Genomic DNA, 25,015 nt, shown 5'->3' on the forward strand with positions numbered 1-25,015 from the left:
AGAGCAGCACTTAAACAGGTTGGAGCCGCTTGTGGTTCACCTTGCCATGAAGACCTGCATTTGGTCCATCTCAGGGTGTTGTTCAAGTGTTGACCACACCACCACTGTCCATGACATAGCAGCTAGGACAGTGTCATTATATACCCTGTGTTTGGAAGTGATTCTCCTGTTGATGTAGGCCAAGCCCTGAGACACTTTCCTGGCTTGCTACACCTCAAAGAAACCATCAGTGTGGATCTCTTCCAGAGTTTACCTGTGAATGGTTCCCTGGGGAATTTCTTCTGGTTAAACTCGTAAGTCAGCCAGTCATAATCACTTTATTTGGTTAATTAAAACCATAAAAGCATACTACAAAAATTCATTATTAAAACAGAATAAAACGTGAGCAACAAACCTTGACATTCGAACATGATAAAGGATCTAATTCACAGACTTTACATATTTAAAAGTTTAAAAATGTGCTGGGACATAATCAACACGGTCAGCATACAATTTATTTTGATTAAAAAAAGATTAATATATACCAGATCATAGGGTCCCTCTTTTTCCCTTTCTCTATCCGCCACGACCAAGAAACTAGCAATATTGAAGGTTTCCCAAACATTATTCAACATCTGCAAATATGTTAGAGCAGGCTTTGCCTGTAGAAAGCCTTTGGCCATTAAAATTGGTAGTATGTGCAAATAATGCTCTCAGAACAAGACAAAGTATCTTGAGTAGAGAAATTATCACAGGTGCAGGGACCCAGATCCTCCACCTTTCTCCACCCCTGGGGTTATGCCAGTAAAAAATGCAAATAGTTGAATCTAAATCTTACTAAAAGGAAACTGTGATGGGGCTTAGTAACTACATCTAAATAGGGTTCCATGGTGCGGTTTGTTTTCAGTAGTAGGTGGGCTTGTACCGTTGGTTTCATCAGCTCTCTAGCCTCTCTTCCTGTGTGTATCATGCATAAGTAAAATTTCTTGGCGTACGACAAATCTTTCTTCAATAATTTATTTAGTGAGTTAAACGGCTTGGGACGTCCTAATTGCATTGCTATCCTTTTAATGTAACTCAACCAGGGGATACTACTTGCTCTGTCCAAAGCTAGGCAATCACGCTTGATCTCATGGTTCATTTCTAATGCAGGATTTATCCGGATCATTATCTATTTAAGTAGGGGAGCCATTCCGATCAAGTTTGACATAAAACCAATGCCAATTTCTTGGTGGATAATATAGGAAGGTGTTGATTGTGGAACTGATATCAGGCTTCTCAAAAAATTATTTTCCACTATTCGAAGGTCTTCAACTTCCTTATATCTCCAGATTTCAAAGCCGTAATTTGAAATAGCGAAACATTTTGCTCTGTATATGTTTAGCATTGCTTGCACTGGCTTTGCCCCTAACCTTTGCGCGAAATCAAGAACCGCTACTGTCGATCTAGCTACAGTGTTTCTTTTGTCTTTCTTTTTTGGTACGAATGTACCCCAGTCATCGAATAGGACACCTAAGTAGGAAAATGTAGTTACCCTAGATATTTTGTTTCCTTCACAATAATGCGTTTTGGGTTTTCTAGGTTTAGAGCCCATAATAATTGTGTGAGATTTAGAGAAATTTATATTTAAATCCAGATATCTCGTAAAGTCTGCAAAAGAGCTTAGGAGATACTCTAGGCCAACCGCTGTACGGGCTAATAAGGCGGCATCATCAGTGTATAAGAGCGCTGGTATCAGCAGTTCCGCCACATGTGGAATATCTTTGGTGGCTCCATCTAAAACGGAATCTAAATTGTTAATATAGAGGGTGAATAATAGAGGGGCGTGGGGCTAAAATGCATCCCTGTCTAACTCCTCAGATGATGCGTATACCCTACGTGTGATTGCCCCTTTGGTCAAATCTTACTGTGACTGTAAGGTCCCTGTGCAGATCGGATAGAAAAATTGCTATGTTCTTATCCTTGCCCGGTTTGAGTGATAAAACTCATTGTTTTGATCTGTTCACTCGGTCAAAGGCCGAGGACAGATCCATAAATGCCAGTATAGTGTCCCTTTCTTGGCAATGGTGTATTACCTTGCTAACAGATGCAGGTTAAGGCACTTGTCCATGGTACCCCTACCTTTCCTGAATCCGTATTGCAGGTATATTACACTCATTAAGCTAGTCTGTCAGTTTGCTAAGTATCACTCTTCCTAACACTTTAACCACTGAATCGATCAGTGATATTGGCCTATAGCATGGTGGGGCACCTCTCTTCCCTTCTGTTGGACCCAGCCCGTTGGGCAGGTTCACCCCTAGACTTTTTGCTTTTTCCTAGCCTGTTTATGGAACCTGGGGTTGGTGATTTTAGGCCTCTGCGCACTTTTTCACTGTGGTACAGTGTAAAGTGCTTGAGCTCTCTGTGAATGAGTGGTGAGTGACCTGCCCTCCCATAGGAATGAATGGGGAATATGTATGCCCATGGTAGTTCCTGATGTGTGGGGAATGCAGGGGCGAGTTTGGTATGTATGAACTCGTGAGAATGAATGCTGCACAATGATATATGCGGCATGACTGTGTCTAGTCTAGAAGTACTACTTTTGGAAGTTGGCATATTTGTGTAATTTGTGTCTAGCGTGTGATTGGCTGGTGAGCCTGGCCCAGAGTGCCTGGGACTGCTTGTGGATTGACTGTCTGGTTTGAGGATGACAGGGGCCAGAGAGCCCAGGAGGTTGTCTGAAGTCAGCCCATGGATGAAAGGCAGCATCTGCTGCCAGGGAAGTGGGAGGAGATGGCACCTGATAGTGAAGGGCTGTGCCTGCCTAACTACAAAGCTGGCTCCACCTCCCGCTGGGCGACTGTCACCTCTGTCCCTGATACTGAAGGGACTTGCCTCTAAACCAGTCCAGCTGGTTCTCACACTGAGACTTCAAAGACTTCAAAGACTTTTCACTGTATAAGAAGGGACTGTGTCCCCTTCCAAAATGTTCTTGTTTCTGACTTGAATCTACCAGGGGCGGGCGCTGCCCAGCCCCTGGATGCCTGGAGGACTTCTGGGGGACCCCTCTGCCTTGCTTGGGCTGATGGGGGGACTTTGCTTTGCCCTGGAAGCCCTGTCCTGTGTGCTGGAACCTTGCTGCTGGAGACTTTGCTTTTACCAAGGCTTATTATAGCCTAAAGAGCGCCTGGAGGACTTGGTTGCTGGACTTTCTGTGCCTTTGGTGCAGGGAGCACTTCGTGGTGACCTCTGGACCTTTTGTGGGTCCCTAGCGCTGGAGAGCGCTTTTTGCGAGCATTTTACCGCCACGCATTTTGCGTGGGGATTGGCAGGTGCCTACCCTGCAATTTTGCCAGCATTTTAATTATTATTTTGATCGCGAGTGCCCACCTCGCTCATGGCCGTAATTTTATTTTCCTCGAGGGAGCCCACTCCTCGGGAAACTTTGCCTGCCTGTCTAGAGAGGGCCTCCGCGCTGCCCGCGGCGACCCGGAAGTGACTGGCCGGCCGGCCAATCCGAGCCTTGCCGGCCGGAAGTGCCCGCCCCTGGAGCCCGGGGGAGGAAGGGAGAAGCGAAGATGGCGGCGGTGGCAGGGCTCTCATGTGAGGAGAGAGCCCTGGCGGTGCAGTGAATTGCCGGGTCCCTGGAGGGGGCCTGGGGGACGAGGAAGTGAGGCAGCGTCGCCGCGAGACTCCTGCGGGTGAAGAGGAGCCCGGGAGGAGCAGAAGAAGGAGCGGAGCAGTGTGATGGGGGCGCGGGGCACATGGTCGGTGCCCGCCCCCCGCCGCGAATCCAGGCCGCCAGCTGGTGGTGTCCGCGAGGCTCCCGCGCTGCAGAGAGAGCCCCGCCCGTTGCCGGTGAAGTGACCCGGTCCCAGGGAGGGAGACCGGGCGAAGAGGAGCCCCCGCCGAGAACAGCCTGGTGAGTTAAGAGGGCTGGGGGGGCTCCGTGATGTTGCTGGCGGTGCCAATGGAGGCAGAGTCAGGGCGGCCCCGGTTGGCAGTGGGTCGCCCCAACGTTTGTGAGCCCAGAGAGGCTCAAGGGGCCTCATCTTGTTTCACGAGCCCCGAGAGGCTCGTAGTGGCATATTTTACTTTGGTGCAGTTAAGGGCGGCCCCGGTTGGCAGCGGGTCGCCCCAACGTTGTCCAGAGCCATGAGAGGGCTCGAGGGGACATTGTCTGCAGAGCCTGTGTGGCTCCAACATTTGGCCACACTGTTTGGTGAGAGAGCCTGTGTGGCTCAGAGGGGCCATATTGTGTTTAGGAGCCTGTTTGGCTCCAGCGTTTGGCCATTCCTAGTGAGAGGGGGCGTCGGGGCACATTGTCGGTGCCCGCCCTCTCCTACCTGCGAGCAAAGTGTTTTAGAGCCTGTGTGGCTCCCACAGTGGGTGCAGTTGCACCCAAGGGTCAGTGAGGACCCTGTCGCAGTTTCTTTTTCATGATTCCACAGCTGTCTAGCAATTAGTGGGCAGCTGCACTGTTTAGGCCCTTTTTATGATTCCCAGCTGCCCAGCACTTTGTGGGCAGCTGCCACGTTTAGGCCTTCACTGGTGACTGGCGCTGCATGGCAGCGCGCTCTGACATTGGACTCAGGGCATCCTTGCCCCACAAGGCCAGTTGGCCTAGGGACTGCCACAGGTGGTGGCTTATGTAAGTTATGCGCAATGTGATTCCTATGTTTTTAATAGTAATCGCCTACTGTGTGGTTTTGCGCTATTGTGTTGTTTTGGCACCTCTGAATGTTTTTAGGCATCATGTGTCTTCCTTTCCATGCGCTGCACCTCTGAATGTTTAGTCATCATGTGTCTTCTTGCGCTGCACCCCTGAATGTATTTTATTGCATCATGTGCTCTATTCTTAACACCTCTGAATGTATTTTATGGCATCATGTGTTTCTCTTTATTACTCCTCTGAATGTGGTTCATGCATCATGGGTAATGTGTTCTGGTATACCCCTAAATGTGTTTATTCTTAGGTGGTTGTCCTTTTTAGTACAGGTGGTCCTAGTAAGGTCCAGGTTGCTGCTACCAGTGGATACTGGTTGTGATCTTTGTGATTACCATTTTTATTCTATAAGTACTATGTCTGATCTGACAGTGGCCCATATGGCCCTGTCTTGTAAATATTCCCATGTGAATATTACCCGTGCCAGTTGGCACCATGTATATGTGTGATTTTATCTGATGTGTTTTTACAATACAAAAGTTATTTTTATAATAACCTTGTGTGGATTCTCTTTTGTGGTGTGCCTAGTATGTTGTTGCTGTTGTGCGCTGCCGCAAATACTTTACACATTGCCTCCGAGTTTAGCCTTACTGCTTGTGCCAAGCTACCAAGGGGGTGAGCAGGGTTTATCTTGGCGTGTGACTTCCTTGCCCTGACTAGAATGGTGGTTTCTGCCTGGCTTTGGCGTCAGCCTTAGCCTACCAGAAATAGCCAGTTCTAACATTGGTGGCAGCGGTGGGATTTGGACTTTTGTTTGCGCAGTGCCATAGCGACAACTGGCTACATTACAAAACTCTGCAATTTTTTTCAGATAGTCACATGTTTGGGATTATTGTTTTTGATTTTTTTCCTCAAGAGTGTCATTTTCAAATGTGTTTCTGCGCTTTATGTTTAGTGGCAGATGAGAGAAAGTGACAGGGCAGGACGCCAGTAGAGGGGGAGGTTCCCATAGGTTAGGAATCCCTTGCTGGGTCCAGTGGCCAATCCCAAATCCTGTCCCTGTGTGGGTAGATGGAAGAGAGGGAGTGTGAGGAGAAAATACTAGCTCAGGAGGGTGGTTGTTCCCTGAGTGTAGTGTGTGTGTCTGGATTCCCCAGTGTGGTAGGATCCAGTGGTGGCAGCTTAATAGTGTCCAGTACATTTGTTCCCTGCCCCGCTCCCAGAGTTTGGTACCTGAGTCAAGTGTGGTCAGGTTGAGGAATCAGGGGTGGTAGAAACTGCCTTACCAGTCCGAGGGGGGGGGGTTGTGTGTGAATGAGTGACGTGTTGAACTGGAGGAGTTGGTGTGAGGTATTTTTTTTTTTAAGGAGTTTGCACGTGAGGTGTACCTCTGGTGGTGTGCAGGAGGTCCTGCAGAGGAACTGGACAGGAAGGTGGATGTCTGGCGGTGTGCTAGATGTCTTGCAGAGGCATTAGGGAGTGGTTCCAAAAGGAGTGGCTTGTGTATCTGATAATCCTGTGAAGGGTAAGAGGTTCATGTGTAACCCAGCTAGGTCCCAGTAGTATGGTAGGGGTGTAGTGGCTCACGCCCTGTCTCAGTGGAGGCAGAGTGAGTGTGGGACGGTGGGTCCCACGTTGGCCTGAAACCCTATCTCAGGGCCTGGAGGGTTCCCTAAGGGAGCGCCAGGTCAGGGGCCTAAGCTGTACATGGGTCATTTGAGGAGGATCTTCCTGTGTCTAGAGGACGGGGAGTGTCTGTAACCAGAACTCCGGCAGTCCTAGTGTTGGGCAGTACCGCTCCTAAGTGGAGGGTGCAGAAGTCCTGGCTCCCTGAGCATTTGACCGTCTAGAGTGCTTGACCATTTGTGGGGCCTCTGGAGGTCGTTCCCCGAGGAGGGGGGAAAGCCAGGTTGGGGTTGTGGCCTGACCTGGAAGGAGTACTGAAGGAAAGTGTGTCACTGATACGCCGCTGGCGTGTGCTCTGTCTAGCCTGGGACATACTGAGAACTACCCTGTGATAGGGAGTACTGGAGGACAGTGTGTCGCTGATACACCGCTGGCGTGTGCTCTGTCTAGCCTGAGACATACTGGAACTGGAAGGGGGTGCAGAGGGACGGTGTCCTTACTTCTGACCCCGGTGTAACCTGAGGGTTTAGATCTTAGGTTGGGAGATTAGGAAACTTCTAGGTCAAGAGGAATCTTCGCCAAAGTGGATCAGCTGAAGAGACTGAGGGGGCTACCCTTGCTGTGTGTTCTGGGGCTCACCTGCAGTTTGTTGTTTCCACTAAGGTAGAGGAAAGGGGGCTTTGCTGTGTGCTGTGTCCTCCCACCTGCTTGAAGAGGGACTGTGCTGTGTGCTTTGTACCTCAGAAGTGGAATAGTTTCCAGGTGGTAGACCAGTGATGGAGTGAGGTCCTGATCTGGTAGGAGAATTGTGTTCTGGTGAAGTGCTTTTCTGTGAGGGTGCGGAAACCCAGAAGTAGAGATAGGGTGGGGCATTCTTGCCCGTGACCTCTGGTCAGCCTGAGGGTATGGTCCCTAGGTTGTTGGATCAGTGGTAGTTGTAGCTACACTGAGAGAGAGAGTGGAGGATAGCTATTGTGTGCCAGGGGTGACCACCCCCCACTCTGTGGATTAGTTAGGACCTGTGATTTGGATGGCCTATGGCCTGGTCTTGGCTGTGGATGACTAGGGAGTACCAGTGTGGTATCCTAAATGTGTCAGAGAGTTATTGTTTGGAGGTAACCAGGTGGGTTCAGAGTGGCGTAAAACCGGAGGGTGTCCCTGCTGTACAGGTCCGTGTCCGTGTTTTGTCGCCCAAAGCAAGGAAGCCCATCAGTGGAGTGATTGGTCTACCCTGCGTTTTGGCTGGAAGGGGGTTGTGTTGGACCCGGCCCGTTGGGCATGTTCACCCCTAGACTTTTTGCTTTTTCCTAGCCTGTTTATGGAACCTGGGGTTGGTGATTTTAGGCCTCTGCGCACTTTTTCACTGTGGTACAGTGTAAAGTGCTTGAGCTCTCTGTGAATGAGTGGTGAGTGACCTGCCCTCCCATAGGAATGAATGGGGAATATGTATGCCCATGGTAGTTCCTGATGTGTGGGGAGTGCAGGGGTGAGTTTGGTATGTATGAACTCGTGAGAATGAATGCTGCAAAATGATATATGCGGCATGACTGTGTCTAGTCTAGAAGTACTACTTTTGGAAGTTGGCATATTTGTGTAATTTGTGTCTAGCGTGTGATTGGCTGGTGAGCCTGGCCCAGAGTGCCTGGGACTGCTTGTGGATTGACTGTCTGGTTTGAGGATGACAGGGGCTAGAGAGCCCAGGAGGTTGTCTGAAGTCAGCCCATGGATGAAAGGCAGCATCTGCTGCCAGGGAAGTGGGAGGAGATGGCACCTGATAGTGAAGGGCTGTGCCTGCCTAACTACAAAGCTGGCTCCACCTCCCGCTGGGCGACTGTCACCTCTGTCCCTGATACTGAAGGGACTTCCCTCTAAACCAGTCCAGCTGGTTCTCACACTGAGACTTCAAAGACTTCAAAGACTTTTCACTGTATAAGAAGGGGCTGTGTCCCCTTCCAAAATGTTCTTGTTTCTGACTTGAATCTACCAGGGACGGGCGCTGCCCAGCCCCTGGATGCCTGGAGGACTTCTGGGGGACCCCTCTGCCTTGCCTGGGCTGATGGGGGGACTTTGCTTTGCCCTGAAAGCCCTGTCCTGTGTGCTGGGACCTTGCTGCTGGAGACTTTGCTTTTGCCATGGCTTATTATAGCCTAAAGAGCGCCTGGAGGACTTAGTTGCTGGACTTTCTGTGCCTTTGGTGCAGGGAGCACTTCGTGGTGACCTCTGGACCTTTTGTGGGTCCCTAGCGCTGGAGAGCGCTTTTTGCGAGCATTTTACAGCCACGCATTTTGCGTGGGGATTGGCAGGTGCCTACCCTGCAATTTTGCCCGCATTTTAATTATTATTTTGATCGCGAGTGCCCACCTCACTCATGGCCGTAATTTTATTTTCCTCGAGGGAGCCCACTCCTCGGGAAACTTTGCCTGCCCGCCTGCCTGTCTAGAGAGGGTCGCCGCGCTGCCCGCGGCGACCCGGAAGTGACTGGCCGGCCGGCCAATCCGAGCGCGGCCGGCCTGAAGTGCCCGCCTCTGGAGCCCGGGGGAGGAAGGGAGAAGCGAAGATGGCGGCGGTGGCAGGGCTCCCATGTGAGGAGAGAGCCCAGCCGGTGCAGTGAAACGCCGGGTCCCAGGAGGGGGCCTGGGGGACGAGGTAGTGAGGCAGCGTCCCCGCGAGACTCCTGCGGGAGAAGAGGAGCCCGGGAGGAGCAGAAGAAGGAGCGGAGCAGTGTGGTGGGGGCGCGGGGCACATGGTGGGTGCCCGCCCCCCGCCGTGAATCCTGGCCGCCAGCTGGTGGTGTCAGCGAGGCTCCCGCGCTGCAGAGAGAGCCCCGCCCGTTGCCGGTGAAGTGACCCGGTCCCAGGGAGGCAGACCGGGTGAAGAGGAGCCCCCGCCGAGAACAGCCTGGTGAATTAAGAGGGCTGGGGGGGGCTCCGTGATGTTGCTGGCGGTGCCAATGGAGGCAGAGTCAGGGCGGCCCCGGTTGGCAGTGGGTCGCCCCAACGTTTGTGAGCCCAGAGAGGCTCAAGGGGCCTCATCTTGTTTCACAAGCCCCGAGAGGCTCGTAGTGGCATATTTTACTTTGGTGCAGTTAAGGGCGGCCCCGGTTGGCAGCGGGTCGCCCCAACGTTGTCCAGAGCCATGAGAGGGCTCGAGGGGACATTGTCTGCAGAGCCTGTGTGGCTCCAACATTTGGCCACAGTGTTTGGTGAGAGAGCCTGTGTGGCTCAGAGGGGCCATATTGTGTTTAAGAGCCTGTTTGGCTCCAGCGTTTGGCCATTCCTAGTGAGAGGGTGCGTCGGGGCACATTGTCGTTGCCCGCCCTCTCCTACCTGCGACCTGGGTCGCAGTTTCTTTTTCATGATTCCACAGCTGTCCAGCAATTAGTGGGCAGCTGCACCGTTTAGGCCCTTTTTATGATTTCCAGCTGCCCAGCACTTTGTGGGCAGCTGCCACGTTTAGGCCTTCACTGGTGACTGGCGCTGCATGGCAGCGCGTTCTGACATTGGACTCAGGGCATCCTTGCCCCTCAAGGCCAGTTGGCCTAGGGACTGCCACAGGTGGTGGCTTATGTAAGTTATGTGCAATGTGATTCCTATGTTTTTAATAGTAATTGCCTACTGTGTGGTTTTGCGCTATTGTGTTGTTTTGGCACCTCTGAATGTTTTTAGGCATCATGTGTCTTCCTTTCCATGCGCTGCACCTCTGAATGTTTAGTCATCATGTGTTTTCTTGCGCTGCACCCCTGAATGTATTTTTTTGCATCATGTGCTCTATTCTTAACACCTCTGAATGTATTTTATGGCATCATGTGTTTCTCTTTATTACTCCTCTGAATGTGGTTCATGCATCATGGGTAATGTGTTCTGGTATACCCCTAAATGTGTTTATTCTTAGGTGGTTGTCCTTTTTAGTACAGGTGGTCCTAGTAAGGTCCTGGTTCCTGTTACCAGTGGATACTGGTTGTGATCTTTGTGATTACCATTTTTATTCTAGAAGTACTATGTCTGATCTGACAGTGGCCCATGTGGCCCTGTCTTGTAAATAATCCCATGTGAATATTACCCGTGCCAGTTGGCACCATGTATATGTGTGATTTTATCTGATGTGTTTTTACAATACAAAAGTTATTTTTATAATAACCTTGTGTGGAGTCTCTTTTGTGGTGTGCCTAGTATGTTGTTGCTGTTGTGCGCTGGCGCAAATTCTTTACACATTGCCTCCGAGTTTAGCCTTACTGCTTGTGCCAAGCTACCAAGGGGGTGAGCAGGGGTTATCTTGGCGTGTGACTTCCTTGCCCTGACTAGAATTGTGGTTTCTGCCTGGCTTTGGCATCAGCCTTAGCCTACCAGAAATAGCCAGTTCTAACACCTTCTTTAAAAACTGGAACAATAATTGACTTGGACAAGGATCTCTGCAGCCTATACCGACATGCCATATTAAAAACATGTGATAGTATTTTTTACCATAATATCACATTCAGCTTAAAAAGGCCAGCTGGAACACCATCCGGTCCAGGAGCTTTGTTGCTTGTCATTTGGGTAATAGCCACGGCTACTTCCTTTTCAGTGAAAGCCAGACTATAAGCCTCGACCATATATATTTTTAAGTGGTTGTACCACTGCTCTTCCGGTATGTTACTTTCTACTGTACTGCCCCACTATTCTTGATAACGTCTATGGACAGTAGATCGTTCCAGGCATCGACTTTGATTTCTGTTTTGCGTGTGCGTGTGGTCTTCTTGTACATTTTCGTAAGAGCAGCTATTAAAGTTCTATCTTGGGGTTTTTGCTTTGGTGGGCAACTGTACAATTGTAAACAAACCACCTCTCGCCACTATTTTAAAATTCCCTGTTGGGATATGTAAGAGCTCTGGCCACCTGTTTGCAGATCCTGTCATAAGCTGTAAGAATTTCTGCCTCGATTCTCATACCATCTGGGCAGAGGTCTATCTCATTCCCAACGGTGTCTGATATATCATTTAAAAAAAGGTCCGGAACTACCTTACACCATTTGAGTCTGCAGCCTTGATCCTTTGCCTTTATATTAGGCACTGGAGCGATTCTCCCTTTTTTGGGGGTGATCCTAATGCTCATGCTAATGTGAGGTGTATAGGATTGTGGTCACTAAAGTGTGACCATTGGGCGGCATAGGCTGATACCAGGGGTAAGAAGGATGTATTGATAAAGATGTAATCAATTGTGGAGTGTGCGCCCCTTCCTTTGAAGGAGGGGATACTGGCCTAGTCATTCGTGGGGTTACAGTAGGACAGACCAAATTCCACTAGAATATCCTTTAAAACCCTGACTTGTTGTGTATGTTCAAAGTGTGTCTCTGAATGATTACCAGGGCCAAGGTTATCAGCGACATGGCAGTTCTCTGTACACAAATGTATGTTAAAATCACCTAATATTATAACCGAACAAAGTGTAGTTTTCTTTCCCCTGTATTATTCTAGGAAGCGATTTAAATTACATAAATCTTCATTAACAGAGGTTCTTTCAAATTAATTATAAAAATTAACAACAAGTACTTTAGGTGCATTGATGGGCATAATCTGAACCACAAGACAATTACCGGACCCAGAATCCAGTTTGCAATGACATTTAGGAAAATTATGGTTGTTAGACCGCCCTTTGGTCTGCCAGCTACATAAGGCAGTGGAGGCTCAGAGTTTTGTTTCTTACAACCCCTATATTCCAAATGAGTGCCTTAGAGTGTTAATTTGTTGTAGATTCCTCCCCCATTATTGTACAAGTAGTAGAAATACTCTGGTTGACCATATGCTGTCCATGCTTAGAGGAGCAATTTGTTAGTCAGTCGTTAGTATCTAGCTGACTCAAAGGGAAGAATCTATTTGTTAGTTCAAACCTATTTTCTACTGCCCTCTCTCTGATTAGTTCGATTGGGTTTAAGTGGCATTTAGGTGGGAAACGAGAGTGTGAGAAAAGGGGACAACCATCACTGTTCTTAAATCTGATACCTGTCCCATTACTGACTACCCTGAGGAGTGTCTCAACAGGGCTGTGGAGTCTAACGCCTGGTTCTCAACTGCTAGGCGATAGAAATAACCAAGAGTGAGTGCTTTAATACCACCCGAGCCTTGGTTACGACCTTCTTGGAATAGCCAACCAGCTATATAAATCAGGTCAAAATTAATAACCATACAATCACCCTCTTCTGATTTAACACCCCGACCAACCCATCTCACCCGCCTGGCCATTATGATGTGTGAAGATGCTCTAATCCCCCCATCCAACCATTTCTTACACCAGAATCTTATTTTGCGTATGAGCTCTTCTGTGGTTTCAGTTATGTTATCCTTGAGAGGGGGTACCCCTGTTAGCACTGCTACTAGAGGAGTAGCCTCAGGTGGTAAATGTAGCCTACATCTATTACCATCCCAATGCATGTGTGATTTGCTAGACTCTCTCGGGGAGGGTATTCTGATTGCAGGTGGCACCCCTGATAGGTTGGAAGGGTTACCACTTATCTAGTTTCTTTGTTTTTCCCTAAGATAACTGTGTCGGGCTTTGATGGCTCAGGGTATAGAGTATTATATCACACTCCCCCCTCGTGGACGCCACCTTTTGTGTGTGTTCGGTATTTTTTTTACCCTATTAGGCACATTATACATAACATTTTTGTCCTTAACCCTAGAGTTAGAGTCCACCAGTTCAGCCAATTGAGACTCTATTTGTGACAACTTCTCCATCATGCCTTCTAATACATTCTTAACATATGTGATGAAGTCCTCCCTGAATGTCCCAAGGAATGTCTCCAAGCGTGACTGCACAAGGTCTCCTATTGCTATATTGAGGTGAGAAAGCAGCCGGTCTTTCTGGGCCAAAGTTCTTTCACCCCTCCTCCTGAGTTGGAAAATCCGTTGTAGTGGTACCCAGCTTCGTGCCTCTTTTCCTCCTTTTTAGGTCTCGCCTAAGTCCGCGCATGCGCTGCGAGACATTTAGTAAACGGGCTTTTAAAAGTTCCACCAAAAGCTGGCTGACCTAGAGTGTGCGGTTACGCGCACAATGACGAGCAGAGGCGCCATATGGCTTTCCTCTCGTCATGGTGCATGCACATCGCACACTACTTGCCAGCCTACTTTCACTTTTCCCATCGCGTGTGCGCACACCACTCGCGTCCACTTTTTTCAGCCTACGGTCACTTTTCCCATCGCGCGCGCACCACTCGCGTCCACTTTTTGCACGCGCTTCTTGTTTAACTTGTTTTTCTCTATTTGGCTGTTTAATTGTACCAATAAAGTGACGTCTTTGCCCATATAGTATTACCCTATGTAAAAAGTATAAAAATACTATCAAAATGTGCCGTGAAATTTGCCTTTTTCTGTCGCAAAATTTAATGTTTTGCAGCGTGAATCTTTCTGGATTCACTATGCTGTGCATTATTCTGCGGTCTAGTGGTTGGGTCCGGAATCGTAGTACTGCAATTCAGGGGAGCATTCACTCCATGAAGGAGCATTAGTAGATGAGGGGGCTCACAGCCGTCATCCTCCCCTATACCTCACTACACAGCAGTCAATCCACGGCACACCCACACATTGGCAATAGACTGGGCAGCAGAGACACCCACCGCAGCACTCAACATCAGTAGGGTGCAGAATCGGAGGAGTTCTCAAAGTATGACCAAATATAACTAGCAACAAATTGATACTCCATGTTACCCATCACAAATGTTGTATAGAATTTAAAACCAACATCCAACCACAGACGAGCCCTCAAAATGGCACGTGAAGTATCCTTGATCTCAAAACCGTGTTCCCTGCCCTCAAGGCCTTCCAATCACAACTGAGGAGGAAAGATGGTCAGACACAAACGGACAACACTGCAACAATGTTTTACCCCAATAGACTGGGTAGACAAGGTCACATGGGCTATACACCGTAGCACAGGTGATAGGGATATGAGGTTACAAAGGGATTTGATGCTAGTAGCAATCCACTTACGGGGAGTGGAAAACATAGAAATAGACAGACTAAGCTGGTAAAACACCACGTCTAACGACTGGGAAGTAAACCTTTAGATACTACACCAGATCTTCACACTTTAATTTATTTGCAACATAAGGAAATGCTAAACGCCAAGATTTTGTGTCCAAGTACCTAAACCACTGGTTTCATCGATCTTTGATCCCTCTGGTAATAGAAAGTATAATCTGGCAACCATCACACTCATCCTCCTCGCACCACGGTGGGCCTAACAAACGTGGTTCTCTGACCTAATAAAGCTGAAGCAGGGAAATGTGATGCCACTGCCTACCTAGCAGGACATTCTAACCATGCAAGGGGCAAAGTGTTCGATGCGGAACCAAAGACTCAGTTTGGCAGCATGGCATCTGAGGCATCAAATGTGGACATATTTAACTATCCTAATGAACCGTAGATGTATTGAAAGGCAGGAAGGCACACAGGTGTTACTCCTAAAAACATGGAGCAGTTTTAGAAAAAGGTGTGCAAAGCAAAGTGACCTACTTATCGCACCAGAGGATGCCACAGTCCTAAAATACCTTGCGCACCTACTGCATGATGCGCTCCCCTACACCAAGCTGAAGGTACAAGTGGTAGGCATTGTAATATACATAAAAGTGATGCGATAGGAGGAAGCTTTTTCCAAACAATGGTGGTCAAAAGGTAACTGAAGGGAGAAAAAAGACTATCACCACTCAGATGGGACCTCAGTTTGGTACTTACATAACTGATTAAACCATCCTTTAAATCTATGCATAGTGCACGAATACAATTCCTCAGCTTGAAAACAACCTTCCTCCTGGTAGCCTTAAGTTTTCTAAAAAAATAAGTAAATAAACCAAGCGCAGACGCTAAAGTCAGCGGACCGCGTGTGCTCACCGACTTATGGAGGCCGTGGATGTAACGCCGCAAGCAAACAATTCAGTCCAGATGTGCCGTCCTAGAAGGAGACAGGGTGGTAACAAGGAGGGACTAAAAAGCCTCATTTACAATCAAAAGCTAGCGTTTAGCATAGACGATGACGCCAGCCAATCAAAAAGATGGGCGGGACTTAAACTCCTTCTAAAATCTCCTCTACTACAATATGCCTCGCAGAGCGAACAGCGCATGCACGCTGCAACGCTAGGTCTGCAAGACCAAACAAGCATTAGAAATGCAATAGGTCTCGCAGCATTAGAGTTAGTACTTTTAGAATTGTTTATGGGTTTTTTTGTAAATCTTTAGCATGAGGTTGAGGGTGAGTGAGGGTGAGGGGTTGAGGGTGAGTGAGGGGTTGAGGGTGAGGGTGAGTGAGGGTGAGTGAGGGGTTGAGGGTGAGTGAGGGGTTGAGGGTGAGTGAGGGTGAGTGAGGGGTTGAGGGTGAGTGAGGGTGAGGGGTTGAGGGTGAGTGAGGGTGAGGGGTTGAGGGTGAGTGAGGGTGAGGGGTTGAGGGTGGGTGAGGGGTTGAGGGTGGGTGAGGGGTTGAGGGTGAGTGAGGGTGAGGGTGAGTGAGGGGTTGAGGGTGAGGGTGAGTGAGGGTGAGGGTGAGTGAGGGGTTGAGGGTGAGTGAGGGTGAGTGAGGGGTTGAGGGTGAGTGAGGGTGAGTGAGGGGTTGAGGGTGAGTGAGGGTGAGGGGTTGAGGGTGGGTGAGGAGTTGAGGGTGAGTGAGGGTGAGTGAGGGGTTGAGGGTGAGTGAGGGGTTGAGGGTGAGTGAGGGTGAGGGGTTGAGGGTGGGTGAGGAGTTGAGGGTGGGTGAGGGTGAGTGAGGGGTTGAGGGTGAGTGAGGGTGAGTGAGGGGTTGAGGGTGAGTGAGGGTGAGTGAGGGGTTGAGGGTGAGTGAGGGTGAGTGAGGGGTTGAGGGTGAGTGAGGGGTTGAGGGTGAGTGAGGGTGAGGGGTTGAGGGTGGGTGAGGGGTTGAGGGTGGGTGAGGGGTTGAGGGTGGGTGAGGGGTTGAGGGTGGGTGAGGGTGAGGGGTTGAGGGTGAGTGTGAGTGAGTGTGAGTGAGGGTGAGTGAGGGGTTGAGGGTGAGTGAGGGTGAGTGAGGGGTTGAGGGTGAGTGAGGGTGAGTGAGGGGTTGAGGGTGAGTGAGGGGTTGAGGGTGAGTGAGGGTGAGGGGTTGAGGGTGGGTGAGGGGTTGAGGGTGGGTGAGGGTGAGTGAGGGGTTGAGGGTGAGTGAGGGTGAGTGAGGGGTTGAGGGTGAGTGAGGGTGAGGGGTTGAGGGTGGGTGAGGGGTTGAGGGTGGGTGAGGGTGAGGGGTTGAGGGTGGGTGAGGGTGAGGGTGAGTGAGTGTGAGTGAGGGTTTGAGGGTGAGGGTGAGTGAGGGTGAGTGAGGGTGAGTGAGGGTGAGTGAGGGTGAGTGAGGGGTTGAGGGTGAGTGAGGGTGAGTGAGGGGTTGAGGGTGAGTGAGGGGTTGAGGGTGAGTGAGGGTGGGTGAGGGGTTGAGGGTGAGTGAGGGTGAGGGGTTGAGGGTGGGTGAGGGGTTGAGGGTGGGTGAGGGTGAGGGGTTGAGGGTGAGTGAGGGTGAGTGAGGGGGTGAGGGTGAGTGAGGGGTTGAGGGTGAGGGTGAGTGAGGGTGAGTGAGGGTGAGGGTGAGTGAGGGTGAGTGAGGGTGAGTGAGGGTGAGTGTGGGTGAGGGATTGAGGGTGAGGGGTTGAGGTTCTGTCATCAGACTTTGACCCAGAGCAGGAGTCAGAAATGCAGAAAACAAAGAAAGCAAAAATGGCAAACCCTGCACGATTGAGATCGTCACAGGAGTGGAAGGAAGAGGCGTGAGGTAGAATCCAGAGTAAGCAGCCTTGGTATTAAGCAGCGATCTCTTAAGAAAAACTTTTGGAGTTACACTTTCAATTTTTATAATCGAATTAAGCACTGGGGTTAGATAGATGTGTGTGTGGGCCGAAGGGCGTTATGTTGCGATGGCCTTGCATGACGTGCAGATAAATCAGTTGTGTTTAATCATCTGTGGGCTGTCTGACGTGTTCTGGCGTTTGTTTGATGTTGGGCTGCTGATGTGTCACATGGGCGGGCAGGCCAGTGTCGCACAGTGGATTCTGCTTGTATATCCGGGTTTTCCTTTGTGTTGTTGGGGGTGGCTTTACATGGCACTGGGAGGTGTTTGCATTGAGCGGCTGCCTGGACGGACAAAAGGTGGTGCTTAGCGGGACAACGAATGCTGCCTTCTCTTTTGTTTTGGTGCGGTCATGTATGATGGGGTCCGCCTGAAATGACGTTGTTAGGGACGTGTGTACAGCATCGGTGAATCGACTACCATGGTTGAAGATCTGGAAGGCTTTCCTTCTCTGACGCTGGTTCTGGTCTCTGTGGCGGCTCCCTGTCCCTCGGAGCGAAACAAACAAGGCATCTTTGTGCTTTTTCCCTTGACCCAGTAAGCGCAGCACGGCTTATTATGGCGGACTTAAATGGCGCTCTGGATTGAGGTATTGAGAGCAGAGGGGGAGGGGCGGGGGGACCTTATGCAAGATCCGGATTCGTTGTAGGTGCAATTGGCGTTGGAAGCAGAAAGGAAAGATTGTTGATGCCTTCTGGTTAAGGGCCCCATCAGGATGTGTTTGGGTGGTGAACATGGAGGAAGTGCCGCCCGAGCATGAATACGTGTTACTGGGTATTCTGTTTACCACTGTGCCATGCCGTTCTGAATCTGTCCCTAATCTGTCGTCAAATGTTCTAACAGGGGGTTATACTGGGGGTTGAATAACAAGACGGACGGACGGAAGAGAGGGGAGGGGGGAGGAGAAATGCGACACGGAGGGAAGGGGAGGGGGCGGAGCGGGGAGGGGCGGAGAGCATAGGGGGAGGGGCGGGGGGACCTTATGCAAGATCCGGATTCGTTGTAGGTGCAATTGGCGTTGGAAGCAGAAAGGAAAGATTGTTGATGCCTTCTGGTTAAGGGCCCCATCAGGATGTGTTTGGGTGGTGAACATGGAGGAAGTGCCGCCCGAGCATGAATACGTGTTACTGGGTATTCTGTTTACCACTGTGCCATGCCGTTCTGAATCTGTCCCTAATCTGTCGTCAAATGTTCTAACAGGGGGTTATACTGGGGGTTGAATAACAAGACGGACGGACGGACGGAAGAGAGGGGAGGGGGGAGGAGAAATGCGACACGGAGGGAAGGGGAGGGGGCGGAGCGGGGAGGGGGCGGAGAGGGGAGAGGTGCGGGGAGGAGAAATGCGACACGGCGGGAGGGGGCGGAGCGGGTAAACAAACGCGGACGTGCACGCGCCCGTGACTTTTAAGGTCAATGCGCATGCGCATAAGCTTAATGCGCATGCGCATTGACCTTAAAAGTCACGGGCACTGCAAGGAATCGCCACGATTCCTTGCAAGTTAGATAAAGAGTCGATGAGCCCCTATAGTCTCGCTTGCTCGATGCGCATGCGCATCGACAGGCGAGACCTAAAAAGGAATAAAAAGAGGAGGAAACAGAGGCCATTTCGGATCCAACCCCTAGACGACGGAATAGTGCACAGCATACAAATCAAGAAAGTGTACACGCTGCAAATCTACTCCTTTATGGGAAGTAACATGTTTGTTTGTCAATTTGGTCAAATACACTTTTCGATTCAATAAAGACTGAATAACCAACTTTCATAAGTACACTATGTGATGTGTTTATTTTTTTGCAATCAATTGTATGCTTTCAGTGGGGTAATCTAATAAACGCCTGCACTACTGCGTGAGACTTTAATGAAAATTCACATTAGTTTATATGAAAATATGTGGCACAGTTTCCTAGTTCTAACCTGAACATTCATCTTGTGTTATAAATTATGTTATATTCTTCACCCCAATCCTGAATGCAAGTAGGACAATAAAAAAGATCTTCACATTCAGGACTGATGTTGACATGGAATTATTGGATTACTCTTGATAAGGACACCATTTGTAACTTAAGCCCCAACTTTAGCTGCTCATGTTCTGCTTTGTAATCTACCACCACACGCATCTAGCATGGAAGAGTCTTCATGAAGGAAGATTAACTGCTAGCTTGTCTCTTGTTGTAACTTCTTTACTCCTTTCTTAAAATAACATCCATTTCCACAATTTCAGCTTAGTCAAAGTGAATTCTTAAGGCCTGCTTTTGTAAAACGAAGGAATAGGGGACATAGGAAAATTTCTTGGGATAGGACTAGGCAGGGTGTGTATATGTCTTTACAGTGGTTATTTTTGAGAGTATTTATGGCAGTGGCTACTGGGCATTATAATGCTTTTACAGTGAATGATGTTTAGGAAAGCATATTTTCAAGTGGTAATTAATTAGATACTGCTTCTGAACCTATGATTTGATGAATATTATATTTGTTTGTATAGTGGATGATGCCGATAAAATTGATCATGATGGTTCTGCTGAAATAACAATGGAATCCGAGGATGATCCTTCAAAGATAGACGATTGTTCTGAAGTCATCAAGGTCTACATATTCAAAGCTGATCCAGGTGAAGACATAGGTGAGAAGTGAAACAGGTTGTTGTGATGGTCTCACTTTAGTAGAATATTAAAGTACTACTTTCTAACAAAGGGTAGCTGAATCTTTCAGTGTCTCACTTTTTTTTCTTTCCCATCAAATGATTAACTGCACATTCCTCATATGTGTATGCTGCTGAGTTGAGCAATACACATTGTTGAGCAAATGCTTTGTATGAGAAAAAGTAAATTACAACCTGGAGTTATGTTCATATTATCTTCTTTCTTGTTGTTCATATTCTATTGTGTCTACTGTACTGTCAACAGCATATAGCACTTGGGCCATTTTTCCAGTTGGTATTTAATTTTTAATGTTATTTAATTCTTTTAAAATTTGAATTAGATTTTTGAGCTTTAAACTCTAAAATATCTACATATACCTATTTGTGGGACCTAAAATAAAGCACACACTTTCCCTCTTTAATGATTATACGATTGTGTAGTGTATCACTGCTGACTTACTGTTTTCTTTATGAATAGTCCACTCCTAAAAAAGATGTGGCATAACAAGTATTTCTCACCATACGTTGACCGTTGTAGAATAGTTGATCTAGTCTTTGAAAAGTGCTAAATGTCATTAACTAGTTGCCTAGTGTGTCTAAAAAATAAAACAGGAAAAAAGGAAGGAGAAAATGAACTAAAGGATGGGATGAATCTGAGGCCACTAAAATAACCTAGCTCATTAAAGTTCACATCCTAGTTTGGAGTTAGTCAAGTTTAAGTCTAGATATGCCATAGTTCAGAAATTACATTTCCATAATTCTGAAACCTCTCCTCAGATTGCCTATTATTAAGTTAACATTATGGTCGTCTGAAATTGTCTTCCAGCCTACCCTCATATTCCATAGAGGAAGGAATATTATCATTGAATGGGGATTTTAATATTATTCTGATTCACGGTACTGTTAAAGTAAACCTGCCACTTCTCTCTCCCCCTATTACCACCCTTAGGAATTCCCAATTTGAGATAGAGCAGGACATACCACTAGTTTCTTTACCGATATTTATCAGTGCTTTACTGTATTTCATTGTTCTTCTTTAGCTGCACCATATATGAAAGTTTGGAGCCTCAAATGTTTTTTAATTAAGCTAAAGAGTCGTTTCTCTAGTATCGATTATACACTAGTTTGTCTTCATAACATTTCTTATCCCTTTGTCAATGGGGTTAAGGTCAGAGCTTTGGTTTGTAGCATCTGATAGAGGTGTCTTTTGATTTTTTTTTCTATCAGTAAGTGCCGATATGACTTCAGTCACAGAGCATGTACACAAGTGTTCCCTGTTTTTATTGCAGCATATCCTCCAGCAGGGTTGAATGGTCAAATTTAAACATGCGTTCTGGAGTTAGGTAAAGAAATGTAAAATAGTGATTATTTTGAACTGTGGAAGTGAGGGGTTTCTCAACTGTAAAGGAGGGGTCCACCAGGGTAACAAATATTGGAGTGGGAAAAATTAAGACAGAAAAAATGTAGAAACCCACCTACAACAAGAAAGCACTACATAAAGAGTCGTAACAAAATTAGTCAGCCAACAACTTAATACATTGGAAATATCTAAGTACTATTTAGTAATTTGCATATGTAAACAATTGTAGAAACCCATGATTTAATCATAAAAAATCTATAAAGACACATCTCCACCCCACTTGTCAAATCAGAAACACATAACACATTCAGACTCCACTCGTGCTTACACTCCCAAAATCCATGTATAAAACCCACATGTAATCCGCTATTACAGAACATCTCTCTCATCAATATCTAATGTACCAATAAGATAATTACAGTGACCGTTTCATTCTAGTACATCCATGAGCCACTTGTATGCATATACTAATAATTTTGAACTAATATATGTTTAAATCAATATTTGACGCACATGATCTTTGCTGGACTTCCACACGTCGATGCCAGCACTGATGACGCTGGAGAGATAACCCATTATGTTATTGAAAGTAAGCCCAACGCATTTTCGTCTGAAGTCCTGCTCGCCACAATCTTTGGCACTGCCGGTCCCTCCTCATTCGGACATGAATAGAACCCAGATCTCATGACTGGGGGTGAGTGTTTGAAAAGTTTCAGCACTCTGTCCATCATCTTATTGTGTTTGCTATGTTCCTCCTAAGTGGTTAAGGGTATGCTGAGATGTGGGTCCCTTACTCGCTGTGTCCCTGGATTCAAGCTATCCTGGCTGATGAGGAGTGATACCCCGAAACTGGTTCCAGGATGCTTGGTTCAGGTCCAGGGAGGACGTGGCCTGGCAGCTCGAGCTGGTTATCCCAGGCGGAGGGTGTGGAGCCCAGGATGAGGACTCCGGTCTTCTCTGGGTTCAGCTTGAGGCAGCTGTCGCTGTCCTTAATCCAGGTGGCGACAGCCTTTAGCCTGTTGTGGAAATTGTTCTTCGCGGTTTGTTGGTGAAGGAGAAGATCATTTGGGTATTGTCGGCGTAGGAGATGCAATGTGTTTCCTTAGGGCTGGTCCATATGTTCCTACGCAGACCTTTTGTAAGGACACATAAAACAATCCCACTTTAGAGATCTGCACACTGTCATGCCTGATAAGTCAGTAAGCAAGCACCTGGTCAAAGTCGCGGACAGAGCCTAGAAAGAAACTGTCGTCATTGTACAGGGGCGAAGCGTAATGCTGAGAAAAGTCAGTGGCTCCAATCTGACTTCTGGGGGGCATTCGCAAGGTGAGGAATTGGAGGTTAAATCGAGTATCCGTCAGAAAGGGTGTTACAGAAGGTAAGAAACTTGTTTGTCAGATCCCTCTGGTAAATGATGCTCTTGTTTGCTGTGGATCAGACCTTAAAGGTAGACCCAAAACTACATTGAGTTAGTTAGCAAAGGTCTTTTGCTGTCTGGCAAGTTGATAAGTGCCTCCCTGGCATTGCAGATTTGGCTGCATCCGACTGTGGTTACGTGCTAACCCTCCAAAGAATCACTTGGTTGGGGCTAGCTTCCTTAAAACACGATGCGCAAATAAAGATACTGCATCTTCACTTCAGACTTGCTGCTTTTCGGACTTCATACAGATGAGTTGTAGGAAAATAAGTCCAAGGCAGAAACACTGAAAGTAGTGGGACCACAGAGGTAAACATTCTCCACAGCTCAGTACAAGCATACGGAGAAGTATTTTCATCCATATCAACCTCAGAGGGTTAAAACCCATTTTGGCAGCTGCACCGTCACTATCAACATCTTCAGCAATAGCAACAGTATGGACCATGCTGCCTCAAGATCATTAACCAGAGTTGGGGATGAAGTCTTGGCAAATCCCACAATGACTTCCCTCCTCTTTCCCAACCTCTGAGTTCCGTTCCAGTAGGGAAAAGTATTGTGATTCATCCTGAAGAAAGGTAAAGTGTAACTGGAGTTATTTGGTGCTGAATAGTGAACAAAATGGTTATACTCTGTTTTTCAAGGCACCTTCCATTTCAATTACACAAAGGAGGCCCCAAAGGTTTGACTTCAGCTTCTAAGAAAAGAGACTCAAACATTACTTACAAAAAAAACATAAAGTGCGTCCCTCCGTTGCAAAAGGGGAAACCATCTACTAAATGTTTATTTTTTATTTTTGATGCAGAGACCACAAGCAATGATTTCATTCAAGTCTTAGAATAGATAACCGAGGAAATTCTTCAAGAAAGAAACATTTCACATGCTGACAATTCATCAGAATGTTTCTCGAAAATGACATTGGATGTATGTTGTGCACTAGGAGGATGCTCATTCCCATTTTCACATCTACAACAAAAGCTGAAAGTTCTTTAAATTTATAGCAGATTAGCTCATTACCAATGGGTCCTTCCCTTCATGTTAAAATCTGCTCTCAGAAGTTTCCTGAAATGTATAATGGTTATTGTGGTACATTTAAGGAAAGGGGGAATTTCTATATACTCTAGCTAGACTATTGGTTAATCAATGCCAGGAACCTTCGTAAAGTGAAAAAGCTTTCAGACACCTTTGCAACTTTTTGACATGTGGAGCTTTCAATACACTTTACAGAAGACAAAGTCAAACTTGTTCACAGAGTAACATAGTTGGGCTCTACAAATGAAGCATTAACAACTGATTAACAATCCTAAGGCAAGGCAGGTCTCAACTCTGCTGAGGCCCATGACTTTGTGTAGATTCATAAATGTGAATGCCTGATTATACATGTGCCTCTCCAACCGTGTCTGGAGGATCAATGGGGTCAAAAGCAGGGTTCCTGAAAAAGGCAACTGTCTATTCAGAGTGACTGTACAGTCTCTCGTTTTCGGGGAGTCCATTCCCATCAGGATCCCCTAACTCAATAGGTACAGATTTATTGTTGAATAGCTGGTCAGGACATCTGCCCAATCTCTAGTACAGGTTATCATGTCTCAGCAGGAGACACATGATCAATCTGTTGGCGCTCAGGGTAGTTCATCTAGCCATTTAATTCTGCCTTGCTTTGACAACAGACACAATTCTGATTCAAATGGACAATACAACCACAATGTATTACCCAAATATTGAGGGGAGAACCAGATCTGGAATTTATATGAAAAGGACGAAAAGATATAGAAGTAGTTTATCTTGAGGTGTTTCACCCTCAAGACGATCAGTTTCCCAGAAGCACAACCCAGTCGCATGGGTGCTCTCAGTAGAATATATGAAGAAATTCACAAGTGAGTTTTAAATGATGATGGTCTAAGGGAGATTTTTGCTGAGCTAGCAAACACCAAATAGTGAGTTTTAATACCTCACTGCCTACAATAGCTCCTGAATACATTCAATAAGGGCATTTAAATTTGCTTAAAGGCTATATGGATATTTCTATAGAAGCAAAGAAACCTAGTACAAAAGCGACGTATGCTCTTAAATTGAAATATTTCTCTCTGTAGTGCCAGAATCCTGCTTCTTGTTGGAAACAATTATGCAGTTGGGGGAGTACCCTCTCCTCCAAACTCTAAATCAGTGCACAGACACTCTACTCAGGACTTTGTGTGCATTGGGGCAGTGTCAGCACCGACTCGGTCATAGTCTTCATTGCACAGAAGAGTGCAAACACCCCAACAGTAATGGGCGCAACCAAAAGTTCAAGGCTGGCGGAAATGGTGGGCAAGAAGATGCAGTATCGCCAACTCTAATATCCTCTTCCTGAACAGGTTAGCCACCTACAGTGGGAGGAGATGGTGTGCCTCATACAATACCTCTCTAAACAAATGAGAGCCAAGTACATCATTCAGGAGGTCAAAACTATCACCTGCATGAAAACAGTTCTGGATGCTGCAGACACTGCCAGCAGATTGCTCTGTACTGGGATAATGCTCAGGAGGAATGTGTGTCCGTGAATTT

At 47.4% G+C, this 25,015-nt stretch overlaps 1 protein-coding gene across 2 annotated transcripts in view; it reads left to right on the top strand.

Annotated features, from left to right (window-relative positions):
• Window positions 1-25,015, top strand: part of ZFX (zinc finger protein X-linked) — a 606,526-nt gene that overhangs the window by 234,511 nt on the left and 347,000 nt on the right. For both annotated transcript variants that reach the window (XM_086934509.1, XM_086934510.1), the window contains exon 4: window positions 19,542-19,679. In XM_086934509.1, the coding sequence (XP_086790635.1) occupies window positions 19,542-19,679 (138 nt within the window). The remainder of the gene's footprint in view (window positions 1-19,541; window positions 19,680-25,015) is intronic.

Source organism: Lissotriton vulgaris, chromosome 8, assembly GCF_964263255.1.
Source record: "Lissotriton vulgaris chromosome 8, aLisVul1.2, whole genome shotgun sequence".
Lineage (NCBI taxonomy): Eukaryota > Metazoa > Chordata > Amphibia > Caudata > Salamandridae > Lissotriton > Lissotriton vulgaris.